A 21309-nucleotide genomic window follows, 5' to 3' on the forward strand; every position below is an offset into this window, starting at 1 on the left:
TTTTCAGTATACTGTATATCCGTGCCGTATGTATAAACTTATAAGCATTTTTATACCACCTTTCAATTTTGCTCTGTTTTCTTTCTGTCCCTCTTGTCAGCAACCCTGAGAAAGAGAGAACTCTCATTGCTCCCCTTTCTGTTTTGCATCCACCTCAAGGGGAGGGGGGAAGTCCAAATCTGTACACACACACACAACAATACCTGAACGATAGGAGCAAAGGAGAGACCTTCCCTTGGGAGTATGAGTACATCCACTGGGCGGTACGTCCTACCGATGGCAGGAGGATTTACTTCCACGGAAGCGTGTTTGCTTCGGATCAAAGCAACCAAATGTTTAAAATTAAAAAACAACACCCATCACTAAGAAGAAGGTGCGGGTGGGGGGGGGACAAGCAGGAGTTCAGGGACTCGTTTGGGATCTTCTGCAGCTTTTTTTGTTTTGTTTTCAAGTGAAACAGTTTTCGAGCATCTCAACGGCTGGGAGGGGTGGAGAGGAGGGAACGCCGTCAAGGTACCAGGAGGGTGAGGTACCCGTAAGTCCGAGGCGGGCCAAGAAGAAGCGCCTCGGAGGAAGGCAGTGGAGTGCGGGGTGGGGTGGGGGTGGGGTGTTTCGCCAGGCAAGCCAGCGGTGGCTTCTTGGAACTTTTCGTTCCTTGGAGTTGGGTGGGTTCTGTGAATGGTGCGCACCGCTCTCCGCCTTGCATCCAGTAGGATTTAGTGAAGAGGATAATGATGCCAAAGAGTTGATGGTTTGGGAGGGAGGAAGGGAGGGAGGGAGGGAGGGAAGGAGGCAGGCAAATAGGTAGGCAGGCCGGCCGGCAGGCCAAGGAAGGAGGGAGGGAGGGATTGTGGAAAGAGGGAGGGAAACACGGTGGGGGGAGAGGGAGGGAGGGAGGGAGGGAACGAGGAGAGGGAGGTGGAATTTCATTTCTTCCACTAAAGCGTTTGCGGAGACTTCAAGGTATAATCTATCCCAGATCCTTCCTTTCCCAGAGAGAAACTTGGCGATCACGTTTCCACATGATGCTCACGTTTGGTGCTCTTCAATTATCCCTCCCCACAAAGATAGGTGGCGTGTGTTTCAGGGTCCTCTCTCCTCTCTCTCCTACAGAAAAGAAAAAGAAAAAAATGTCATTAGAAGAGGCGTAACACGTCAGTCCGTCCCCAGGTTTGTGTTTCCTGGAGTGGCAGAAAGAGATCAGTCCTAACCTGCCCAGCAGGAATAACGGTCCCTTCCGACAACTCTTGGCGAGGCTTTTGACCAATTTTGCTTCCCCCTCCGCCAGCTCCAGCTCCCTGCACCTTTTTTTTCCCCTTCCTCCACTCCGCGGCTTTTTCATGCTTCTTCTTCTCTCCATTGCTGGCCAAAACTACAAACAGGACTCCGCAGGTACGTTCTCGGGTATATTTTCCCTTCTTTTCCATTTTGCTTAGGGTTGTTCCGCCTCTTCTGCTTCGCACCCCCCCCCCCAATTTCTCTCTCTCTCTTGCTTTTTTTTTACCCCCTCTTTCCCTCCTTCTTTTTTAAACAATTCCTGGCTTGGGGAGGAGGTCTGTTTTCCTTGTCTGTAACTGAGAAGAAAGTGGCGAGGTGGGGAGAGGACTCGCTTTTGGACTGGAATCGACACTCGCGTGGGGTCCCTTTCGAAAAGGAAAGCGCTTCCGAAAGAGTTGCTCCTTCCTCCAAATTATTCTTATGCGGGGTTCCCCCCTCTCCCCAAAAGCCTTATTATACCTGGCAATCCAGGTAGAAAGAGTGATTTCCTCTGCTCCACGTACACCCACTCCCAGATTTTGTGTTTAGCCATTCCCACCAGAAGGGGAAAAGTTCTGGTTTCCATTCTTTCGCTCTGTTTTTTTGAACCAGCATTCCTGCTCGCTTCTTTTCGGATTCACATTTACACATCTTAAAAGTTTTCACGTACCTGTTAATGATTTTCAAGCTGTGAGCAAGAGCAACACAAGCAGAGCTGGGGAATAAGATTTTAACTGCAGCTTTGCTTTTTAAAAAAAAATAGAATCTCAACAGACTAACAAAACAAGCTGGTAGTATTATTACTTGATGATGATGATGATGATGATGAATCAAAAAGTTTGCTGTTGTAGCTGCTTAGTCAGTTTCATTTCTTGCTTTTATTTTCTTGAGACTGGGTGAAGTTAACACCTCAGCTTCTGGGATTCTCTTGCAAGAAGTGAAAGTAGTGACTGAACTTGTTTTAAAAGTCGTTTGCAGAAAAAGGAAAACAAAATAAGAATTTACCTATGAAGAAAGAGGAAGAAAGAAACCTTTATGGATATTCCGAATTTCTCAACGATTGTCGACATTTAAAAAGAAAACAAGGAAAATATGGCATATCCAAGGGCAGAGAGTGGAAATCATGGACGATTATTCTCGCCACTAGCATAGGCTGTTACACGATTTCGCCATTTAGCCAAGAAAGCTTTTCGAGGTCTAGTGGCGGTTGTTTTGAATAATTTGTTACCTTTTTGCTGCATCTTTGGGGGGGGGCGCCTTGCACTTTTAATTGTAAACTCTATAAAATCAGAGGTATCTCGCAAGCGTGAAATGGCAAGGTTTCCTTTGTCGCACACTCTTGAGTTAGTGGCTCAAGATGGGTTCACAGACAGTGGAGTCTAAGCCTGTGCCATGTTACAGCCTTACCTGCACTCGCGTGTATTTTTAGCTAACCTCCCAGTAAAGCTCCTCCGAACGGCGAGATGCATAAATAAATAAATCCCATCTAAAGTTCATAGGAAAAGAACCCAAAAGGAAAGGAAAGAGAGGAGTCTGTGCTTCTTCCCTCTGGCCATCAGGACCTCTGCAAAAGCAGCCTCTAGCACAGCTCTTGTTACTCGTAAGTAACTTCATGGGCTTCAGCCTGACTTACACCTCGTGAAAAGCTGTCGAGAGGGATGGCAGCCTCAGAAAAGCTTGTTCAGAGCCGGGCCTGCGAACCAATTGCCGAGCTGGCCAGAGAGCCTCGCATAGAAATAAAAGAGAGCAGACAAAAGGCAAGGGTAGGATGCATTCGGTTGAGGAGAGCAAGGGTTAATCGTCCCTGTTTTACAGTTTGCATCTGTTACATCTTTTATAGTCGCCCCTCCGCATTCACACCCCACTCCCCACCCACCCCACACAGGCCGGCTCCCCTGGCTAAACTATGCCTCAAGTCACAGCATCGGGGGCTGTTGGGTTGTTGTGGTGGTGGTTGTCGTCGTGGTGTGTGTGTGTGTGTGTGTGTGTGTGTGTGTGTGTGTGTGTGTGTGTGTGTGTGTGTGTGTGTGTGTGTGTTTAAAGAAACAGCATCCCCCTTCGCTCAACCGGGGCGAAGGGGGGGGGAGGGAGGGTTTCCCTCGTTTCCCCGTTTTGACAGATCGAGCCAGACCTCAGATCCAGCTCGCCGCCGGGTCAGGCAGCAGCGCGCCAGTTTACAAGGCGATATAAGAAAATAAAATACAAATAAATGAGATCACCTAGTAGGAAAGTCTCACGGGAGTCATTGAAACATTCTCTCTCTTTCTCTTTCTGCTTTTTTATCCACCCACCTCCTCCGATTTTCTTTCTGGGGAAGCAAGGCTGAACTGACACGCGCGGGGGGGGGGGCGGCGGCAGAGAGGCGAAAGAGCCGGTAGGAGTGATGGCCATAGTGACTTTCAACGTGTGAGAAACAAGGAGGGTGTGTGCGTCTGTGTGTGTGTGTGCACGCGCGCGTGTGTCAGTCTGTCTGTCTGTGTGTGAGAGAGAGAGTTTGGAGAGCCATCAAGACTGATAACCCTCTTCTTCTGTTGGTCTTATCAGTCGGTAGCCATGTACTTTCCAAAAAAGGAAAAAAAAATGAAAGGTGTCACTGCTTATGCAAAGTAAAGACGGACTTGAGTTCCTCGCTCAGTACTTTTCCGGGGAAAGCCATCCACCCCAAGCCCTTTGACTCAAACCACCTTTTCTGTTTAAGCGGGGGGGGGGGGGATTGAAACAAACAAACAAACAAAAAAGCAAAAAGGAGAGAGAAATCGGCGCACGCGAAAATTAAAGTCGAGTGCAATCCTTCCTTCATCGGGCCATGAGTCATTACAGAAGATGTAACGCTGGCGCTGTGTGTTGTGTGTGAATGTGGAGGGGGGGGGGAGATCTTTGCTGGCGGAGGTGAAAATAATAATCATCATATTAATAGCAGCGGCGGCGGTAAGGATGCAATGGCTTTGGAAGAAAAAAAAAAAAGGAGAAACCAGGGAGATTGTTTTTGAAAAAGTGTCCAGTCCTCCTCAAAGGAAGGAAGAAGAGACCGTTTGCGGGGCGGCGGCGGCGGGGGGGGGGGGGAAAAGAGTGTTGTCGTGTGTGGCGGTGTGCGTGCGTGTCTGGTAGGGCGGCCGTGGTCTTCTTCCGTGGCGGGGCTGGGAGCGGGGGAGCGCGCGAGGGAGCGCCAGCCAGCCAGCCAGCCAGCCAGCCAGCCGCGGGCGGCTTGCTCTCCGGGCTCCCTTTGGCGCCCTGCATTTGAACGGGATCTCGCCATGCCCACCCGGTTCCTCTGTTTGGTTGTTCCATAGAGTCTGCGTGCTGCTGAATCAGGGAGTCGAGTCCATGCGAGCTGCCATCTGATCCACTCTTATCAATGAAGCAGCAGATCATGGCGGATGGCCCCAGGTGTAAGAGGCGAAAACAAGCCAATCCAAGAAGGAAAAACGGTAAGGAGACGGGGGGGAAAGGGGGCAGGAAGGAAGCCAGCCGGGAGGAGGCGCGGCCCGGACCTGGGGAGTCGAGAAGGGGGGAGCGCCTCTCCCATCAAACTTTCTTTTTCTTCTCTTTTCCTTCCCCGCTTTTGGGTCCTGGCGACTCCGCTTGGAGAGAAAGAAGACGCCGGCAGGCCGGCGGGCGGGCGGGCGGGCGGGCTGGCCGGCCGGCTGTGGTGGGGGTGGGCTGGGGGGCGATAGAGAGAATGGCTGGGGAGAAAAGGGCGAAAGAAAGGAGGGGAGGAGAAGGGAGATCGGGGAAGAGGCGGACTTGGGGGGGGGGGGGAGAGAAGAGGATCGGCCAGAAAGCCCCGCACCGTTGGCAAGGCGCAGCCCGGCGGCTTGGAGGCTGGCGACCGCTGGTTCTGTGGCGGCGAAACGGAGGGGGGGGGAGGAGACCCACCGAGCGAGAGAAGGAGATCTGCCTGTTTTGTTGTGTATTTCTGGAGAGCAGAGAGAGAGAGAGAGGGAGAGACAGAAAGTTCCGAAGAGTCCAGGAGAAAGTGTCAGAGAAACAGGACTGGGGGGTGGGTGGGGGGAGAGACAGAGAGATCCAGGGCGTTTCTACTCCTGTCTTCCCCCCTTCCCCCCCCCAATGCGAGCGCTTCTTAACATTAGATTTAGTTTCTTTCCTCTCCCCCTGCGCCGCTCTTTCCTTTGGAGAAGTCTGATCAAAGTGGGCTGGGGGGGGGGGCGAACAGAGATCTCGTTGGGAGAGTTGGAAGCAGATTCCTTCAGGAAAAAAAGGGCTGGGAGACGGAGGGGGTTGGTGAGAGAAGGAGATTGCTCCCCTTGTTTCGCGGGGGGGGGTGTGTGTCTAAAAGTTTATCGCCTGCAGCCTAGACTCTGCTAACGGTCCCGGCTCCTCGGCTCCTGGCCGGCGAAATCACCCAGGAAGACCCGTTAGCTGCCTTTCGTCCCTTCCCTCTCGCTCTCTCTTTCCAGCAAATCCTCTCTTCCTCCCCCCCCCCCAGCCGTTGTCTCTTTCTTGTTTTCCTTTGATCGCTGCCTTCTCTCTACCACAATCACCTCTCAGCCAAGCCAAGGCTGCCTCTCCCTCCCCCCCCCCCGCTTCCTTCTCTCTCCACCTCTTTCTCACAAGACCCAGGAAAAGCAAGCAAGAAAAAAGGAAAGGCGGCGAAGGAAGGGGGGGGGCTGGAGAGAGAGAGAGAGGAAAGGAAAAGGCACTTTGGAAAATGTCCGGGACTTTTCACGCTGTCACGATCCCGGGACCTTGTTGTCTTTTTTTGGGGGGGGGGGAAGAAAAGCTGTGGGAAAGGAGGGGGCGGGTTCGGGGGCTCAGAGAGCGAGCGAGCGAGAGATATTAGATATAGATGTTTAACAGCTCCATTAAAAACACACGCGCGCACACACAGGAAAACCCAAACCGCTAAGCCAGACTCTAGGAAGTGGAGGGGGGGTGAGAGAGAAGGAGGACGAGGAGGGGAGGAAGGGGCAGTAGCGTGAGAAATCTTGATCTGAACGGGCGGAAGAGGGACTTCGGGGGTGGGTTAGGGCCAGAGAGTCGCCAAGGAAACTCCCCCACCACTACCACCACCCACACACAAACACACACACTCCCCAGGTAGAAGCAGCGGCCCTAAGAACTCTGCCTGTGGGAGTAGCACCAACGACGGCAGCAGTGGCTGCAGCGATCAGAATCCTGGGGGAGCGCGATCCGTCCAGGGTTGCCCTCTCCTCTGATCTCGGCAGGCTTTGGGGAAAGAAAGGGGGGCACGAGTTCACTAGGACATGTTCTGAGTCGGATTTTGGCAGCGCTGTCCTCTGGTGTGGGGGGCCTTTAGTCCCTCCCTTCCTCTCTCTCCCCCCCCCCCCCCCCGTTTCTTCCTTTCTTCTTTGGCTCACAAGTTTCAACTTTTCTCTCTCTCCCCCCCCCCCACCACCTCTAGCACTCCAATCCATCCCACCCCTCCAGTTTTCGCCCACGCTCGGGGTGGACTTTCTTGGCCCCGCGTTGAGCAACTTTCCTGTAGAGAGCGGGAATTGGGGGGGGGGGGGTGTTTCGTGGTGCGGAAGGCGGAGAGAGGCGGAGAGGCAAACGGAAGGAAGACGAGGTTGTGTAAACCTGAACCGATTTGCTTACCTGGGATCTACTGGGTCTGGGGTGTGTGTGAGAACGGGAGACAGAGAAAACAAACAGGGACCTGGGGACGGCAAACAAACGCTCTCTCTCTCTCTCTGTCTCTCTCTCTCTCTCTCTCTCTCTCTCTCTCTGCAAGCCAGGATTGTGTAGGTTTGTGCGTGTGTCTTTTTTGCTCGTTGTTGTGGAGGTGTCGAACCATATGGGGGAGTGTTAGAGGACTTTTTCCGCAGAAAGTCTTGGTGACACTCGCTGGTGTCTCTTTTTCCCCTTTGTGTTGCCTTTGATCTCCTCCTTTGGTTTTTAGGGTTTTTTCCCCTCCTTCCTCCCAAAACAGGCCCCAGAAAACCTTCAAAGAATACATGTCAAGCTGCTGACTCCCCCCCCCCCCCAAAGTCTTATGTGCCTGTCATGGTTTAGATGGTTGTAGCAAAGGAGACCCGTGCCTTGTCCACATTTCCACCACCAACCCCCTTCGCCGGTAGCTGGGCCATTTAGTAGACATCACCGTTGCACCCAAGATTTCCCCCTCTCCTTCTGTATTTCCTCTGTTCTTTTTATTATTATTAAATGTTGGTTATTGATTCGCTGAAAATCAATGTCTGTCGTAGGGCTTTCCTCCGGCGCCCCCCCCCCCCCACGCCAGCCTTTACAAATATGGAAAAGGCGTTGAGGATTTACTGGGTGGGAAAACCTTTGTGTCAGTTATTCTGTGTGTGTTTCTTCCTCCTCCTTCCCCCCCCCCCCACTTATGTTAAAAATAGGAAGCTCTCTCTTTAAAGAGCAAATAGAATGATTTCAGAGCTAGACTTTCTTACGATTCAGAAGTGCACGGTTGCAGGGAAAGATGGTGTGGTCTAATCCCCTTTATTTATCTTTCTTGGGTGTGTGTGTGTGTGTGTGTATATGTGTGTGAGAGTGTGAGTGTGCATGGTAAGACTGTTAGCTTATCTTCTTAAAGCTTGTCCACCATGGTGCGGTAAATATCTGCGTGTATATCTCTGCGTTCCATGTTTCCTGCTAACAGTTTGTTTCTAGCAGAAAGAGAGAGAAAGAAAGTAGCGAGAGAGATGACATTAGTGGTGCGATAATACGTGCGATACACACAGGAAGCAGGCATAATTAGAGCATGCAAAAAGGGCCCTGAGTACTCATTCTGCTACCCCGACACTCTTTGGTGGGTGTAAGTTAGAAGGCCTTGAAAACATTGCAGATCGAAGTGTCACTTGCTTGTTTTAAAGTCACCATCTTTTGAGAGCCTCCGAACTTCTGAAGTCCCACGATCCCCATTCACTCTATCCACTGTGCTCTTCTCCCTAAGAGGAGACCGTGGCATTTCTTCCCACTCACCCAACCCCTTGGCCTGTGTGTATGTGCATTAAAATAATATGTTGTTTATTAATTTCTCAAACACCTTTCTCAAAGGAATTTTTGAGTAGCAGTTAATATGTACCTAGGGCAGTGTGTTTTCTTCTCGTACCCTTGCTTTCCTTTCTATCACTTTTTCCAAATACATATCTAGCCTCTTTGAGAATTGTTGGGGATTTATTTGACCAGGAGTGGATTTTATGTGGCTCGCACGCACGCGCGCACACACACACACACACGCACGCACGCACGCACATACACACACATGGACATCACACTTCTAGATTTCTTGAAAAGATGTTGCTTTTCAGGGCTTGTGTTTTCTTTCTTTCTTTCTTTTGATAATATAACGGGGAGCAGTATCGCTAATCAAAATCACCAAGAAGAAATTCGGGGGGAAGATCTTGAGAATTCAAATGTTCGTGTCTAGAAAGAGAGCGAGAGCTCGAGTGAGAGCTCCAGATTGGCTCTATAAACAACTACTGTAAAAGGATGATGTAGTTTTATTTATTTGTGCCGGGTCAGGCTTGCTTCCCCTGCCCCCCCCCCACCAACCATCACAATAGAACAAGGACCTAAGGACAGCTCCGAACAGCGTTGCGTGGGTCGTGTGTGTGTCCGGGACCGCCAGCTTTAAGCGAAAATATGGCTCCTACTTGGTCCCAGAGTTGTTGTTTTATGCCAGTGGTGAACTAGACGAAGAGAAGGGACTAGGATTTGAAGCGAGTGGGGATCCGGGAGTAGGAGAGTTTGGGGTGGAGGGATTAGGGCAAGAGGAGAGGACTTTCCGGAAACGCTCTCTTGCTCTCTCTCTCTCTCTCTCTCTGCGGAGAAGCTGGGGGGCTGTAACAGGCGAGGAGATCCCGCCGCCGCCGCCACAGCAGCCCAGGCATGCCTGTCGGTTTTTCAGGAAAGTTCAGTCAGATGATTCCCAGTCGCCTGACTCACTTTTGAATTGAAAACACTTTCCCCTCGAAGCAAGAGGCAAACCCCCAAGCTGCCTCCTATTTGCTTTTGCCTCTCTTCCCCCCCCACCCCCCACCCCCACCCTCTTTCCCGTCTCCACACGGGATGCCCCTGGGAGATCCTCCACCATCACCACCACCGCAATCCAAAACCACTCTCAGCCATGCCGGAAACTTTCCGCAAATTTTGCCTTCGCTGCTGCTGCTGCTACTACTGGGGTTCTCCCGCTCCCCCCCCCCCCCCGCCCGCCCGCCCGCCCTCTTCCTTCCACTGATGCTGCTTCGTTTGCAAGGGGGAAAGGAAGGAGATGAGGAAGGAGATGCTGCTCCTGCTGTTGTAATGTATTGGATGGAAAGAGTGGGGCGAGAGGGCTCAACTCCCCCCACCCCCCACCCCACACAGTCTTGCCCTGTTCCTGAGAGATTATTAGTAAAAGTGAAATGCTAATTGATGGTTCCAATAGGTTGTTTTCAGATCTGGATCTTGAGCAAATGTCTTAAAGTCCTCGGCTTCTTCTTCATGGTAGTAATAGCAATATCATTATCATTATTGCCGTGCATTTCCCCTTCCTCAGTACCTTCCAAAAGTTCTCGGGGGGGGGGGCTCTTTTTCAAGCGGAACGGAAGAAACATGGGTCCTCCTCATGGAGGGGGGGGGAATCACTGGGTATCTCCCGTCTCCTGGCACATCCTTTCAGTGAGTAAAGTAACTCAGGGGTATGAAAAGCCACTCTCCCGCACCACCAGAACTCTCTGGATGTCACTTTCGGTGCAGAAAAGGAGGCTGCTTCTCTTCCTCTCTAAAACCCTAAAAAAGGGGGGGCGGAAGGGGAAGATTCAAATCCAGAGCACCTTAAGGGTGCGTGTGTAGCGGCGAGGAGGGGGGTGGAAGAGAAATATTAAAGCATCCGTTCCTATGAAGGCAAACCCTAAGTGGGAGGCGGAAGACGGAGCCCCTACCCGCCAGCCCCACGCACCAATTTCTTGGAATGCTTTTGTCCAGGTGGGGAAAGTGTCTCCGGGCAGGCTGAGCTCTCTTGGAAAGTGCAAAGAGGCCTAAGGAAGGGGGGGTTACTTTTAAATATATATACCTTGAATCCCTTCTGAAAAGGCCACTTCCCTCCTCCACCCCCACCCCCCACCCCCCACCCCCACCCCCCTAGCCTGCATATTGTATTTGTGATAGTGCAGACAGACAGACGGGTCTCTCTCTCTCTCTCTTCCCCCCCCACCAACCTCTCTCGCTCTCTCTGTCTTCCAACCGGTGCTCCCAAGAAGAGAACCAGGTCTAATGTAATGTTGCCCTTCTCATAACCAGAGCAAAAGAAGAGGCACAGGGAACTCCAAAGGCTTCTCCCTCATCTCTCTTTTCACCCCAAAAGTGGTTGTTGTGTGGCTTTGCCTGCAGAGGCAGTGGGAGAGGCGGTGGGCGAAACTGGGTTCTCTCCCCCTCTTCTGTGCATCAAGTGTCTCCGATGCCCGCAGCGGTCAAGGCAGGCAGAGGTCGGGGCTTCCTTTTCAAAGTTTTCGTCCCCCCCCCCCCACTGCCTTAGAAGAGGGTCTACTAGTAGTACCTTTGTCCTCTGCCGTCCCCCTCCCGAAAAATCTAGTGGTTTTCAAAAGAGGATTTTGCAAGATGAATGAGTGGAAGGGAGATTTTTGCAATTACGTGGGCTCTCACACACGCATACACACCTAGGGAAGAGAAATAGCAGTGGACCCGGAAAACCAGAATATTAGGGAGAGGAAAACTCCTTAAGGGTGGAAGATTCTCCCTTCCCTTCCCTTCCCTTCCCTTCCCTTCCCTTCCCTTCCCTTCCCTTCCCTTCCCTTCTTTTTCTTTCTTTCTTTCTTTCTTTCTTTCTTTCTTTCTTTCTTTCTTTCTTTCTTTCTTTCTTTCTTTCTTTCTTTCTTTCTTTCTTTCTTTCTTTCTTTCTTTCTTTCTTTCTTTCTTTCTTTCTTTCTTTCTATCTAAGTGGGAAGCAGAAGAGTGTGGATTCCCTGAAAGGCATCCAAGCCTCTTTGGCCTCACCAGCATCTGGGCCAATCTGCATTAGGTTTCTCCCCCCCCCCCCGCGTGCGCGCTTTGCTTTTAAGGTGCATTTTCTCCTCTCTGAAAGGGCAGCCTTTGTCCCCCCCTTTCGGGGGGGGCCCTGCCCCCAACCCCTGGGCTTCCCAAGGTAGACACTATTTTGTGCCTGTCACACAGAGCAGGGAGCTCGCAGGTTTGCAGGGCTGCTCACAGACAATTGATTGTCTGCCCTAATGTGTTTCATTTACATGTTTATAACGTCAATAGTGCTGGGGTGTCCACTGTACCATTCATTCAGGCCTTCTCACAAGGGTCCAATTGTCTGAATGGCGAAGTCAGACACCTTTTTGATTGCTCTTTAGTTGTCTTTTTTTAGAGTGGAGAGGAGGGGGAGAAAAGAGAGAGGGAGAGGGAGAGAGAAAGAAAGTCTCTGAGGCAGAAACACTAGTTGAAAACGTGCAGCATTGAAATGTTACAAAGGAAGCCGATTGGGAAGAGAAAGGGAGGGAAGCCTTCCGATACATCTCGGCAAAACCTCCACCTCTAAAGTGTCAAGAGGTGGGGAGAGAACCATTTCGGAAAGTCCTCCTCGACACCTCTCTCTGCCCCATGCCTCTCTCCGTGTGGGGCTCTCCTTTCCAGCAATTTCTTTTCGTTTCAGTTTTGGCACCCACTCTGCTTAAGTCACCGCATGCCCAGGAATGCCACTCTCTCACGGGTCTCCTTAGGAAAGAAACCTCACGCAACTCTGGGGTACTTTTCTGTTGAGTTGCGCTGGGAAGCAGGCCCGTGCATGTGTGAATTTGTGCCTGTGTGAGTCTCATGGGTACATATTTCCGGCTAGCCACAGAGCCCAAGTCTGCCTGCCTAAGAAAATCATCTCTGTATGATTAGGCAGGAGAAACTTTACAGACCTGAACTTCAAATGTTTCATAATTCTATATTGGAGAGGATGATCGATTTATTGTTTCAGTTCCCTACATTCTTAGTTCTGGTATCTTTTTTTCTCCCAATGTCTCCCCATTCCTATCTGGCTATTATTATTATTATTATTATTATTATTATTATTATTATTATTATTATTATTATTATTATTATTATTATTATTATTATTATTATTATTATTATTATTATTATTATAATATGCGTCACAGTCCCATGTCATGTTGTTTGTTATCTCCCTGAGATTGTTTCTGAGGGAGGTTGGGTTGGCTCAGCCTTGTTCCCCTCCCTCCACCACTCAGAAATAACCCCCCTATCTCCTTCAGTCATATCAATTAGATGTCTAATGTAGCCCTATAGAGCCCATATGGAGGCACCAAGGAAAGAAAGGTTTCACATTACACTCCAGAGAGGAGGGAGGGAGGCAGGGAGGCAGGCAGGGATAGAGAGAAACGTGATTTCCTTCCACCTTAAAATTTTTAAAATAAAATAAGAATGATCTCACAGTTGAAAGAAACCAAAGGGGGACGCGGCAAGGTGATTTATCTCCTCTCTTAAGTTTCTGATTTATTTCATTTTTTGTTTCTAAATTAAGATTTTTAGAGAAAGAAAAAAAACTTTGTAAAAAAAAAAAGATCGGGGCTTTAAAAATAAATAAATAACATGCCCGTTTGTGGACAGCTTTTTATTTTTCTGTGTGCCTACCAGGGAAGACACACACAGTAGATGCACCGTTAGCTGAACCCCTGACACGGCGGTCTTTTGAATGCCTTAGGTATGATTTCACTTTCGCTCACATCAATGCTGACCTGAATGCCTTTCATATCTGATCCGCTGTGTCTCTCCCAGTAAACATCCCCTGAGGGGAGAACAAAGAAAGGAGCTCTTCTTCTTCTTAATCACAATTCAGTCCATTCACCCGCCGGCAGGCGAGATTTGCATTCTGCAACAGAAAGCCAAGATGAAAAGAGAGAAAAGAGAGAGAGAGAGAGAGAGAGGAGAGAAGGGGGAGGAAAGAGAGGAGGAGGAGGAAGAGAAGAAGAGAAAGGAGGAAGAAGAAGGAGGAAGGCGAAGAGGACGAGGGGGGAAACCAGAAGGGTGGAGGCGGCTGAGTCAAATAGCTGAGGTGTTTGCCGCTGTTTGTTGGGCTTCCCCTAGTTACCAGCCTTATATAGCTGCCCAGCCTTCTGCTCTCCTGACAGGCCGATAGTGTTACAAGATGGCATGCGGGTACTATTCATGGCCACTCGCCGCTCACACTTGAGGTAGAAAGTGTCAGGGAGGGACGGAGGGGGGGGGGCGGTGGCGGGAATCAGATACCTCCCGCAAGGGGCCAGCCTGCCGGGAGTCCGGGCTGGGGGCTGCAGGCAGGCTGGCTAGTACGTGGTGGGGGTGGGTGGGGTGGGGGGAGGAGGCAGGCAGGCAGGCAGGTGAGCTTGTGGGTAAACACACACACACACACACACACACCGCCCGTTAAGCTTCAGAGGTGGCTGGTCGGGCTAGAATCCTGGCGCTCCTCCGAGGCTGTCACAGCCAGGCAAAGAGGATATGTGGGTGTTAGTAGGGTGGAGGGAGTTTTCCCCTTTGACCCAACCAGCCTTCTCGAGCCTCGTCTGAAACCTCGACTCTCAGATTCGGGTGAAATTTCTAGAGCCCCCCCCCCCTCCCTCCCTCCGCGCCCCCCCCCCCAGGACACTCAGGTTCTGATTTCACCTGAGCTCCAGTGCCTACCAAACGAGCGAGGCTTTAAAGTGGCATCTGAAGCAGCTGTTGGCACTTCCTCTCCCGGCTTTTGCTAGGGACCAGCTCGCCCTGTGCTTTCAGCGGCTTGAGGGAAGTTGCTCAGGAATCGAAGGCGATGCAGGGGGACCCTAAGGTTAGGAGACCAAGGTGCTGCTCTGCCTGTAAAATCAGGTCCCAGATTTGCAGCACCCGTACGGGTAGCATTGACATCAAAAGTCCTTAGCTAATATTCACCCCCCCCCCAACATTGTCAACTTGCTTCTTAGGAGAAAAGGTCTGTGGTTTTCTGATAGAATTAGTTGCTACGTGGCTTCAAGTCGGAACTGACTTCATAGCAATCCTATAATGAGGTTTTCAAGGCAAGTGAGATATTTAAGGAGTGGTTTTACCAGTTCTGTCCCCAGCCCATGAGTTTCCATGGCTGAGCAGGGATTTGAACCCAGGCCTCGTGAATCCTAGTCCGTCACTCTGTCCGCTACACCACCCTGGGTATTCCAATAGAATTACTTATTTCCATAAAAGGCACCACTGCAGACGGATTTTAGGGTTTTGAATTATACCCTTTCTAATCACTGGGTGTGGAATTAAGCAGCAAATCGAGATCATTAAAGACTTGTTTAAATCAATTTAAGAATGGCACGATTTGATCTTGAAATGCTTGCTAGGGAGTAAGGCCGACTCAGTTCAATGTCATTTATCTCTACTTAACAATGTAATCAGTGTAATCCTGAGCAGGCTTACCTGGGAGCCAGCCTCACAGAATTCAGTGAAACAAAAAGTCTGAGTAAAACATCTCCGAGGCTATAGTCAAGCAGACCAAAATGTTCAGACCTAAACACAGGCCTCGGAAGTAAGTTCCACTGAAATGAATACCACTGAACTTCAAGTAATGGAATTCAGGATCAGGTGCCAACTTGTTTGTTAGACTGTTTTGGATCGCATACATAATTCCCATTACTTCCCACTGTTTCTACTAGATGGGCCATGGGGCCAATTAATTAAACCACCTCCTTTGAAGGAATGTATTAAAGGAAATAGAACTTGCTTTCAAGTAAATCTATTGCCTTCTCCCTTTAGTTCACTTACCGAGAAGCAAGATTGACTTTGATGCAAATTCTTCCAGGATTCCAGATCCATCTGAATCGGGAGAAGGGACACAGCCCTGAGTAGGTTTCCTCACCTTGGGCACTCAAATCCTCAAGAATATCTGAGATTTCTCACCCATTTGATTAATCGCCTTTATTGACAAAGTGATGCAATAGAGTTAGTATTAGGATCTCCACGACCTGGGGAAGATGGGAGAAGAAAAGGGTTTTTTTCAGACCATCAGGGGTCTTTGAATAAAGCAGAGGGGCAGCCTGACACTTTTCACAGCCTACAGACATTTGAAGAGAGCTGAGGATTTGGCAGAGCAAATCCAAATGTTAATTTGGATAATTAATAAGCAGAGCGGGGAAGAAAAGTTATCATTTGCCCCTTTATAAAATCCTGTTCTTCCAGCAGAAGACAGAAATAAGCAGCCCATCTTCTCGACTTCCTCTCACTTGCCATGACCAAGTGCTCTCTAGTACTGTACTTTTTTTAAGGGTACCACATTCATTTGTTCCTCATCTTTCTTTCTCTTTTCCTAAAAAAACCAGATTGAATTATTATTACTACTATTATTAACCACATAATGACTTTATTAGATTCTATTCACCACCCGCCTGCCCCCCCCCATACACTCACACTGAGCGAGTTTATTTATAACTAGATCCTGCTTACAGAAAAGTATTTAAGCTCTTTCAGGAAGAGCTGTCAAATTTTGCCTCGCTTCTTCTTTGCCTCCGTTTGTAGCAAATTGAAAGAGGAGGAGGAGGAGGAAGGACGTAGGACTTCGGGTTGGAATAGAGGAGAAAAAGAGGATGGCCATTCCCTAGACTGTGGATAGCCAAACTATTGAAGAAATCTGAATTGACAGGATCTCAGCTATGCCCATCTCTTGGCTACCAAACTCATTTTGCCCCATTTTTAAAAGATTATGGGTACCTGTGTTGTTGTTTTTTAAGATAGAAAGAGCCCTTTTCCACCCTACCCACCTCAAATCTAGCAGCTAGATTAAATGTGCTAAAGGAAATTTAGAGAAAGAGAATTAGAACACGGTGAAGCGATGGCTGGCTTATTTTTCCTGGAGCTGCTGTGACAGATCTCTCCTCTCTCTTTCTCTCTCTTTTATTTTATTATTATTATTATTATCATTATTATTTGCAAAAAAAAAACAACAGTGCACACTCACTAGGAGATGTTACCAGTTGAAGCATGTGACACAGATTCCGGATTCCTCTATCACACACTCCCCCAAGATTTACAGATATTTTAAAAAGAAAAGAGAAAAAAAAGATTATCTCTATACCTTCCCCCCCCCAGACCCACCACACCCCCACCTTTTTTTTTTTTTTTTGGTCCACCCCGTGACCAGGGCCGTGAAGGATTTAGACAGATTTACTGAGTAGAAGTCTGTTTCCAAAAGGGACGCTTTTGTTAATTTTGTTAAGGGAGGTCCTGGGCCTGGGATAGTAACCTGCAGGGAAAGTGATGGGGGGAGGAGAGAAGAAAGGGAAGAGGGGACCGGATGTCCAGTGTTTAACTCTTTGTGCACAGTTCATTTCTCAGAGAAGATTGCATGCTCTTGGAGACATTCGGTGAGAAACCTTGGAGGACTGTATGCAAGAGCCAGAGAGAGAAGTCTGGAGGGCATGTTCACCCCATCAGAACTGGGGAAAACTGTTGGCTTTCTCCGGACAACAACTCTTAAAATCTCCAGGGAGATTCTGAGATTTGTAGTCCAAAACACAGAAGGTCCCCAACATCTTGCAGCCAACAGCATGTTCTATGCATGTTGAATGTGATATAAAAAGAACTGTCTCCAAATGAGAGGGGAAATTTTCAACAGTGCTCCATGATTACTCAGAAGTATATCCGAGTCTGTATATCCGAGTCTGTTCTGCCCGGGCCCCAGGGGGCCAAGCTTTACTCCTTTTCTTCCCCCAGGGCAAGCTTCTTGGACTGGGACTCTGTGCAGTCCATGCCAACTGCCCACAGTCAGCTTCCCAAAGAGGGCTAGGAGTATGTTTCTTGCACCCTTTCCTCCTCAAGTTTGATTGGTTGATTTCCAGTTTCCACTAATTTCACGGCAACAGGGAAGGGAAGTTGGCTTCCCTGTGCTCAGCTTCATCCGCCACACCCAAGCCCCCTCCCAAAGTTACCCATCTGGCCCCAAAGGTTGGTTAGATTTGGGAGAAGAAATCCTGGCCCCAGGGAAACGGGGGGGGGGGGCATGCCGTTCCTTGTGAAGCTATCGTTTCTTCCAACTAATGTTTGGAAGTGGGGTGAGAGCCGACAAATTCTTTCTTTCTTTCTTTCTTTCTTTCTTTCTTTCTTTCTTTCTTTCTTTCTTTCTTTCTTTCTTTCTTTCTTTCTTTCTTTCTTTCTTTCTTTCTTTCTTTAATATAGCTTTTTCCTTCCTTCCGTCTTGGGGAGGGTGGGGACAACGACCCACTCCCCAAAAATCAACAGCTGTAGGTGTCAACGCTAGAACCGCCACAAATGTGTGAGAAAGTAAAGGGTATGAGACATGACAGAATTAAAGGTGTTTGCTATGTTGTTAGCCGTGTGTCAAGTTGGCAAGCCCCCTTTGTCACAGCCTCCTGGTGATTTTCTTCCTTTTACTATTTATTTATTTATTTATTTACTCACTCACTCACTCACTCACTCACTCACTCACACATACACTCTCACACACTCACACTCTCACACACACAAACACCGTGCCTATCCTGTCTTGCTTTTCCTTCCAGGTTGGTGTAGTTTTTGAACCCGGATGCCCGTGCAGGGTGCGTGTGTGCAAGAGCGGGGAGGCCAGGCGAAGCATAGCGTGGCGCACCCCTTCACTAGGCCTGCAAACCTCCTCCTCCTCCTCCGTCTCTCTGTGAGGAGAGCGCGCACATGTGCAGGCGTGCACACGCGAACTGTTCGCCTAAACCTGAAGGGCTTCCGCCAGTTTGCGGCTACAGTAATTTTTAAATCTTAAGAGTTGCAGCCGCAGGAAGAGCGTTACTAGGATCTGGCGGCGGAGCTCTGCTTGGCAGGGCTGTCAGCTGCCAAATCATCCCATAATTATGTTTTATGTTGTTTTATATGAGTGACCGAGCATGCAGTGTTGCTTTGGAAAGGGGTCTGCGTGGAGGAAATACTGTAGAGCAGAAGGCAAGGGGGGTGGTCTTTAAAAAGAACAAATATACACGGGCGTGCACACACGTACATACATGTATGCTTTTTTTTCCCCTTGGCGACTTTCAAAACCTCGTCCAGGGTCACAGTTCGGAAGCTGAATTAAACTGATTCCATTTGTGATCTAATTGAGGCTGGCACCGTCCGTTGCGGCGGCCATCAAAAGCAAGGGAGGGCAGCGCGTCCGAATCCAAGAAGCGAAGCCATCGCAGTCCGGCTTCCTAGAAATCGGTGCAGGCCGGCTGGCTGGAGCTGAGAGCGCGCGGTGAAGTTCAGAAGTTTGCTTCGATCGCCTTCTCCTTCTCGCCACTCGCCCCACACTCACACACACACACACACGGAGAGACATACAAGCAAAGCCTCTTGCCAAAATGTTCCAAATCCGCGCGTGGCTGACGGTTCGAATCGAGAGGCTGCGGCACCCACACCCACGCGGGGCCAAGGGGTAGCGAGGCTTTGCCTTTTCTCCAGCGCCGCACGCTTCCGTCCTCCCTCCGGAGTAAATCCAGGGAAGCGGAAGCGGGCTGAAGAGAGACGGTGCTTCGAGAGTCGCTCGGTCGCGAACAGTAGAGAGCCGCGGGAATCAGACCTTGCTCTCTTTCCGTCTAGTCCGCCCCGATTCCAAGGATGGAAATTATCCGAAGCGGGGAGGGAGAGCGAAACGAAGGAGTGTTTACACACACTGGAGTGGGGTGGGGTAGGGTGGGGTGGGGACGGGAAATCTCTTAGCTGAAGAGAGTACGGGAAGGTGGGGAGGAAGGTGGCTTTTAAAAATCACATAGGCAGGCAGGAATGCTGTCACTTATCAGGGGACTCCGTGCCGACTCCGAATCCGGATCCGAATTAATAGGCGCGGGAGAGCGTGTGTGCTTTAAAAGATGAGGAATAAATAACGTGCTATTCTAGGAAAGGGTGGGGGTTAGCAGATGCGGTGTAAAGTGTGGCAGGGAGTGAGGTGCGTGCGAGGAGCGAGGAAACATCGGAACGTGTGATGCCCTCAGAGAAGACTCGACAACTCTCCTCGATTTGAAAAGAGCGCGTTCCAACGGAGGTCTTCGAAAAAGGGGTGTATTCGATTTCCCAACCTCTTTCCTACCTTTCGTCTCATTTGACATCCACTCATTATGTCCCTTGTCTTTCACCCCCCCCCTCACTCTTTCTCATTGCATTACTGTATTTCCACTCTCTCTCTCTCTCTCAAACTCACCAATGCAGTTAATATTCTTATTCCATGGATGCGGGACTGGTTGGGCTCGAACCAGAGAGCTGATGGTGTGTGTGTGGTTGCAAGAAAGCGATTAATTAAAGCAGAATTGAACGTTTCTGTTCGTATTATTGGGGCACTGGAGGAAAGAGGGAGTAAAGAGAAGTAGACTGGAATAGATGGTCGTCATCACCTCAGGCAGGAGACAACGCGAATTCGGGAGGAGGTGCGTTTCCTGGGACAGCCGGGCTAGTAAATTCCTCTCCCTCGCCCCATTTGTTATTTCATTCCGAAACGTTTTCATTCACTTTATTTGGATCAAGTTATCCCAACCTTGGCCCTTTTGAGCTGTAGTCTTTCCCACTACTTGGGAGTAAACCCCACGGAGTTCAACAGGAGTTACTTCTCGGGAGACACCTGCAGAATTTACCTTCTGCCATCTTGCTAATGGAATGACCTCGAGGAAGTTTTATTCCCGCCCCCCTTAATAGAGAGCAAATTGCGTAGCTCGGAGTAGTAATCCGAAGTGGCTCGTGTGGTTCTTTAGTTACCCAGGAATAATGAACGGAGGGGCACGGTTAAATGGTGTCGGATACGCGTTCACACGTAGCTCTCCTCCAACGAATGCGCGCGTCTTTTCTCCATTTGAGCTCCTTCTGAGGACTTTCGCCGCCACCGCCGCTCCCCTCCCCGCGCGCCACATTTGATCCTGGGTGGGATTGAACTTCTGGCAAGGCAAAGAATCAATACCAGAACTAGTAGATTAAGATATTCGGCGTCTCTGATCTCCACGGTTCCCCTCCCTCCCTCTCCCTCCTCCTGTAACAAGTGGGGACATGTCAGCCACTTCAGGCGCTTCGGCGCAGCCCCCCCCCCCTCCGCAGGGCTCCCTCGAAGCCCCGTTGGCGTTAATGCGACCCAGAGCTGGGTTTCTCGACCCCCTTCACATCGGGGATGGTGTCGAACTCAAAGGGAGGCCTGGGGCTTTCTTGGCCATGATGGGAACGGACTAGCCCCCTTCTAACCCTGTCGCCCAGGAAGCAAGTCCCCCCCTCCCCCGCCACCCGCTCCTGTTTCAATACACAGATGTTCAATACACCCCAGCGGGCTGTCCTCAACATCTGTGTATTGAAATGGGGTGGTGGCGGCGAGGGAGGGGGGCTCGCTTCCCGGGCGACAGGGTTAGAATGGTTGGAAATGGCCGTCTTACGGGACATGAGACCTTGTCCCACCGCAGCCAAGGTAATCAGACTTAGGGCGACCTCAAGGATTAGCGAACTCTAGACAGTCCTCTCTTTAACAGCAAACTTGAAGGCGCTGGTTTCCTTTACGGAGTGAATCCACGCTCTTCCTCTTTTCCTACTGCCTTCCACATTTCCTAACATTATTGTCTTTTTCCAGGCACCCTTCTTTTCCCATTATACGCCCAAAGTAGGCTAGCCTCAGTTCAGTCGTTATCGCATCTAGTAAGGGTTCACTTAATTTTACTTCCAAGTAAGGGTATAACCCAAGATAACATTTACCATGAAGTTTCTTTGTACTTAATGTGACTTAACTTCTGAGTAGACATGCAGAGGAGGACTGCCTCCCAGTTGTACAGTATTTAATTGATCTGGGACAAAAAAAGATGTCAGGAAATGTAAACGACTGATGCCATATCTGTCCTAGAATTTAGATTGTATCTATATATCTGGTAGATATAAATATGGTCAGTCGTGCAGGATCATAACAACCGAGTTAACAGCCATTGGGATTACTCGGATTTAATTCCCCTTCTATAAAACAGCGGGACAGTGGAGTGCTGGTCCTGTAAACCTTGGGTCACGGTTACTGAAGGAAGAAAATCTCCATTAGGGCTCCTCAGTGGAGGTGCAGAGAGCAAGGGCGGGCGTAACAAAGGTCCACCTTCTTACATCAGGATCCTATCCCCGTCTACTCAAAAGTAAACCTTA

At 49.7% G+C, this 21309-nt stretch overlaps 1 protein-coding gene and 1 long non-coding RNA gene across 5 annotated transcripts in view; one reads left to right on the plus strand and one right to left on the minus strand.

The window, feature by feature from the left end:
- Positions 1-929: 929 nt before the first annotated feature.
- On the minus strand, positions 930-1344 carry LOC144583326 (uncharacterized). The gene is made up of 2 exons (XR_013537057.1): positions 1212-1344; positions 930-1107 (listed from the first exon to the last, which is right to left on the minus strand). It is a non-coding gene; the product is annotated as an uncharacterized LOC144583326 (long non-coding RNA).
- Positions 946-21309, plus strand: part of ZEB2 (zinc finger E-box binding homeobox 2) — a 190041-nt gene continuing 169677 nt past the window's right edge. The window contains exons 1-2 of one of the 4 annotated variants that reach the window (XM_072983738.2): positions 946-963; positions 4548-4685. In XM_072983738.2, the coding sequence (XP_072839839.2) occupies positions 4613-4685 (73 nt within the window). In that variant the 5' untranslated portion in view covers positions 946-963; positions 4548-4612. Of the gene's footprint in view, positions 964-1028; positions 1171-1212; positions 1393-1528; positions 2858-4547; positions 4686-21309 lie in introns of those variants that run through there. The other 3 variants (XM_072983735.2, XM_072983729.2, XM_078376888.1) reach the window with 3 other exon arrangements.

The sequence above is a fragment of the Pogona vitticeps genome, chromosome 1, assembly GCF_051106095.1.
Source record: "Pogona vitticeps strain Pit_001003342236 chromosome 1, PviZW2.1, whole genome shotgun sequence".
Lineage (NCBI taxonomy): Eukaryota > Metazoa > Chordata > Lepidosauria > Squamata > Agamidae > Pogona > Pogona vitticeps.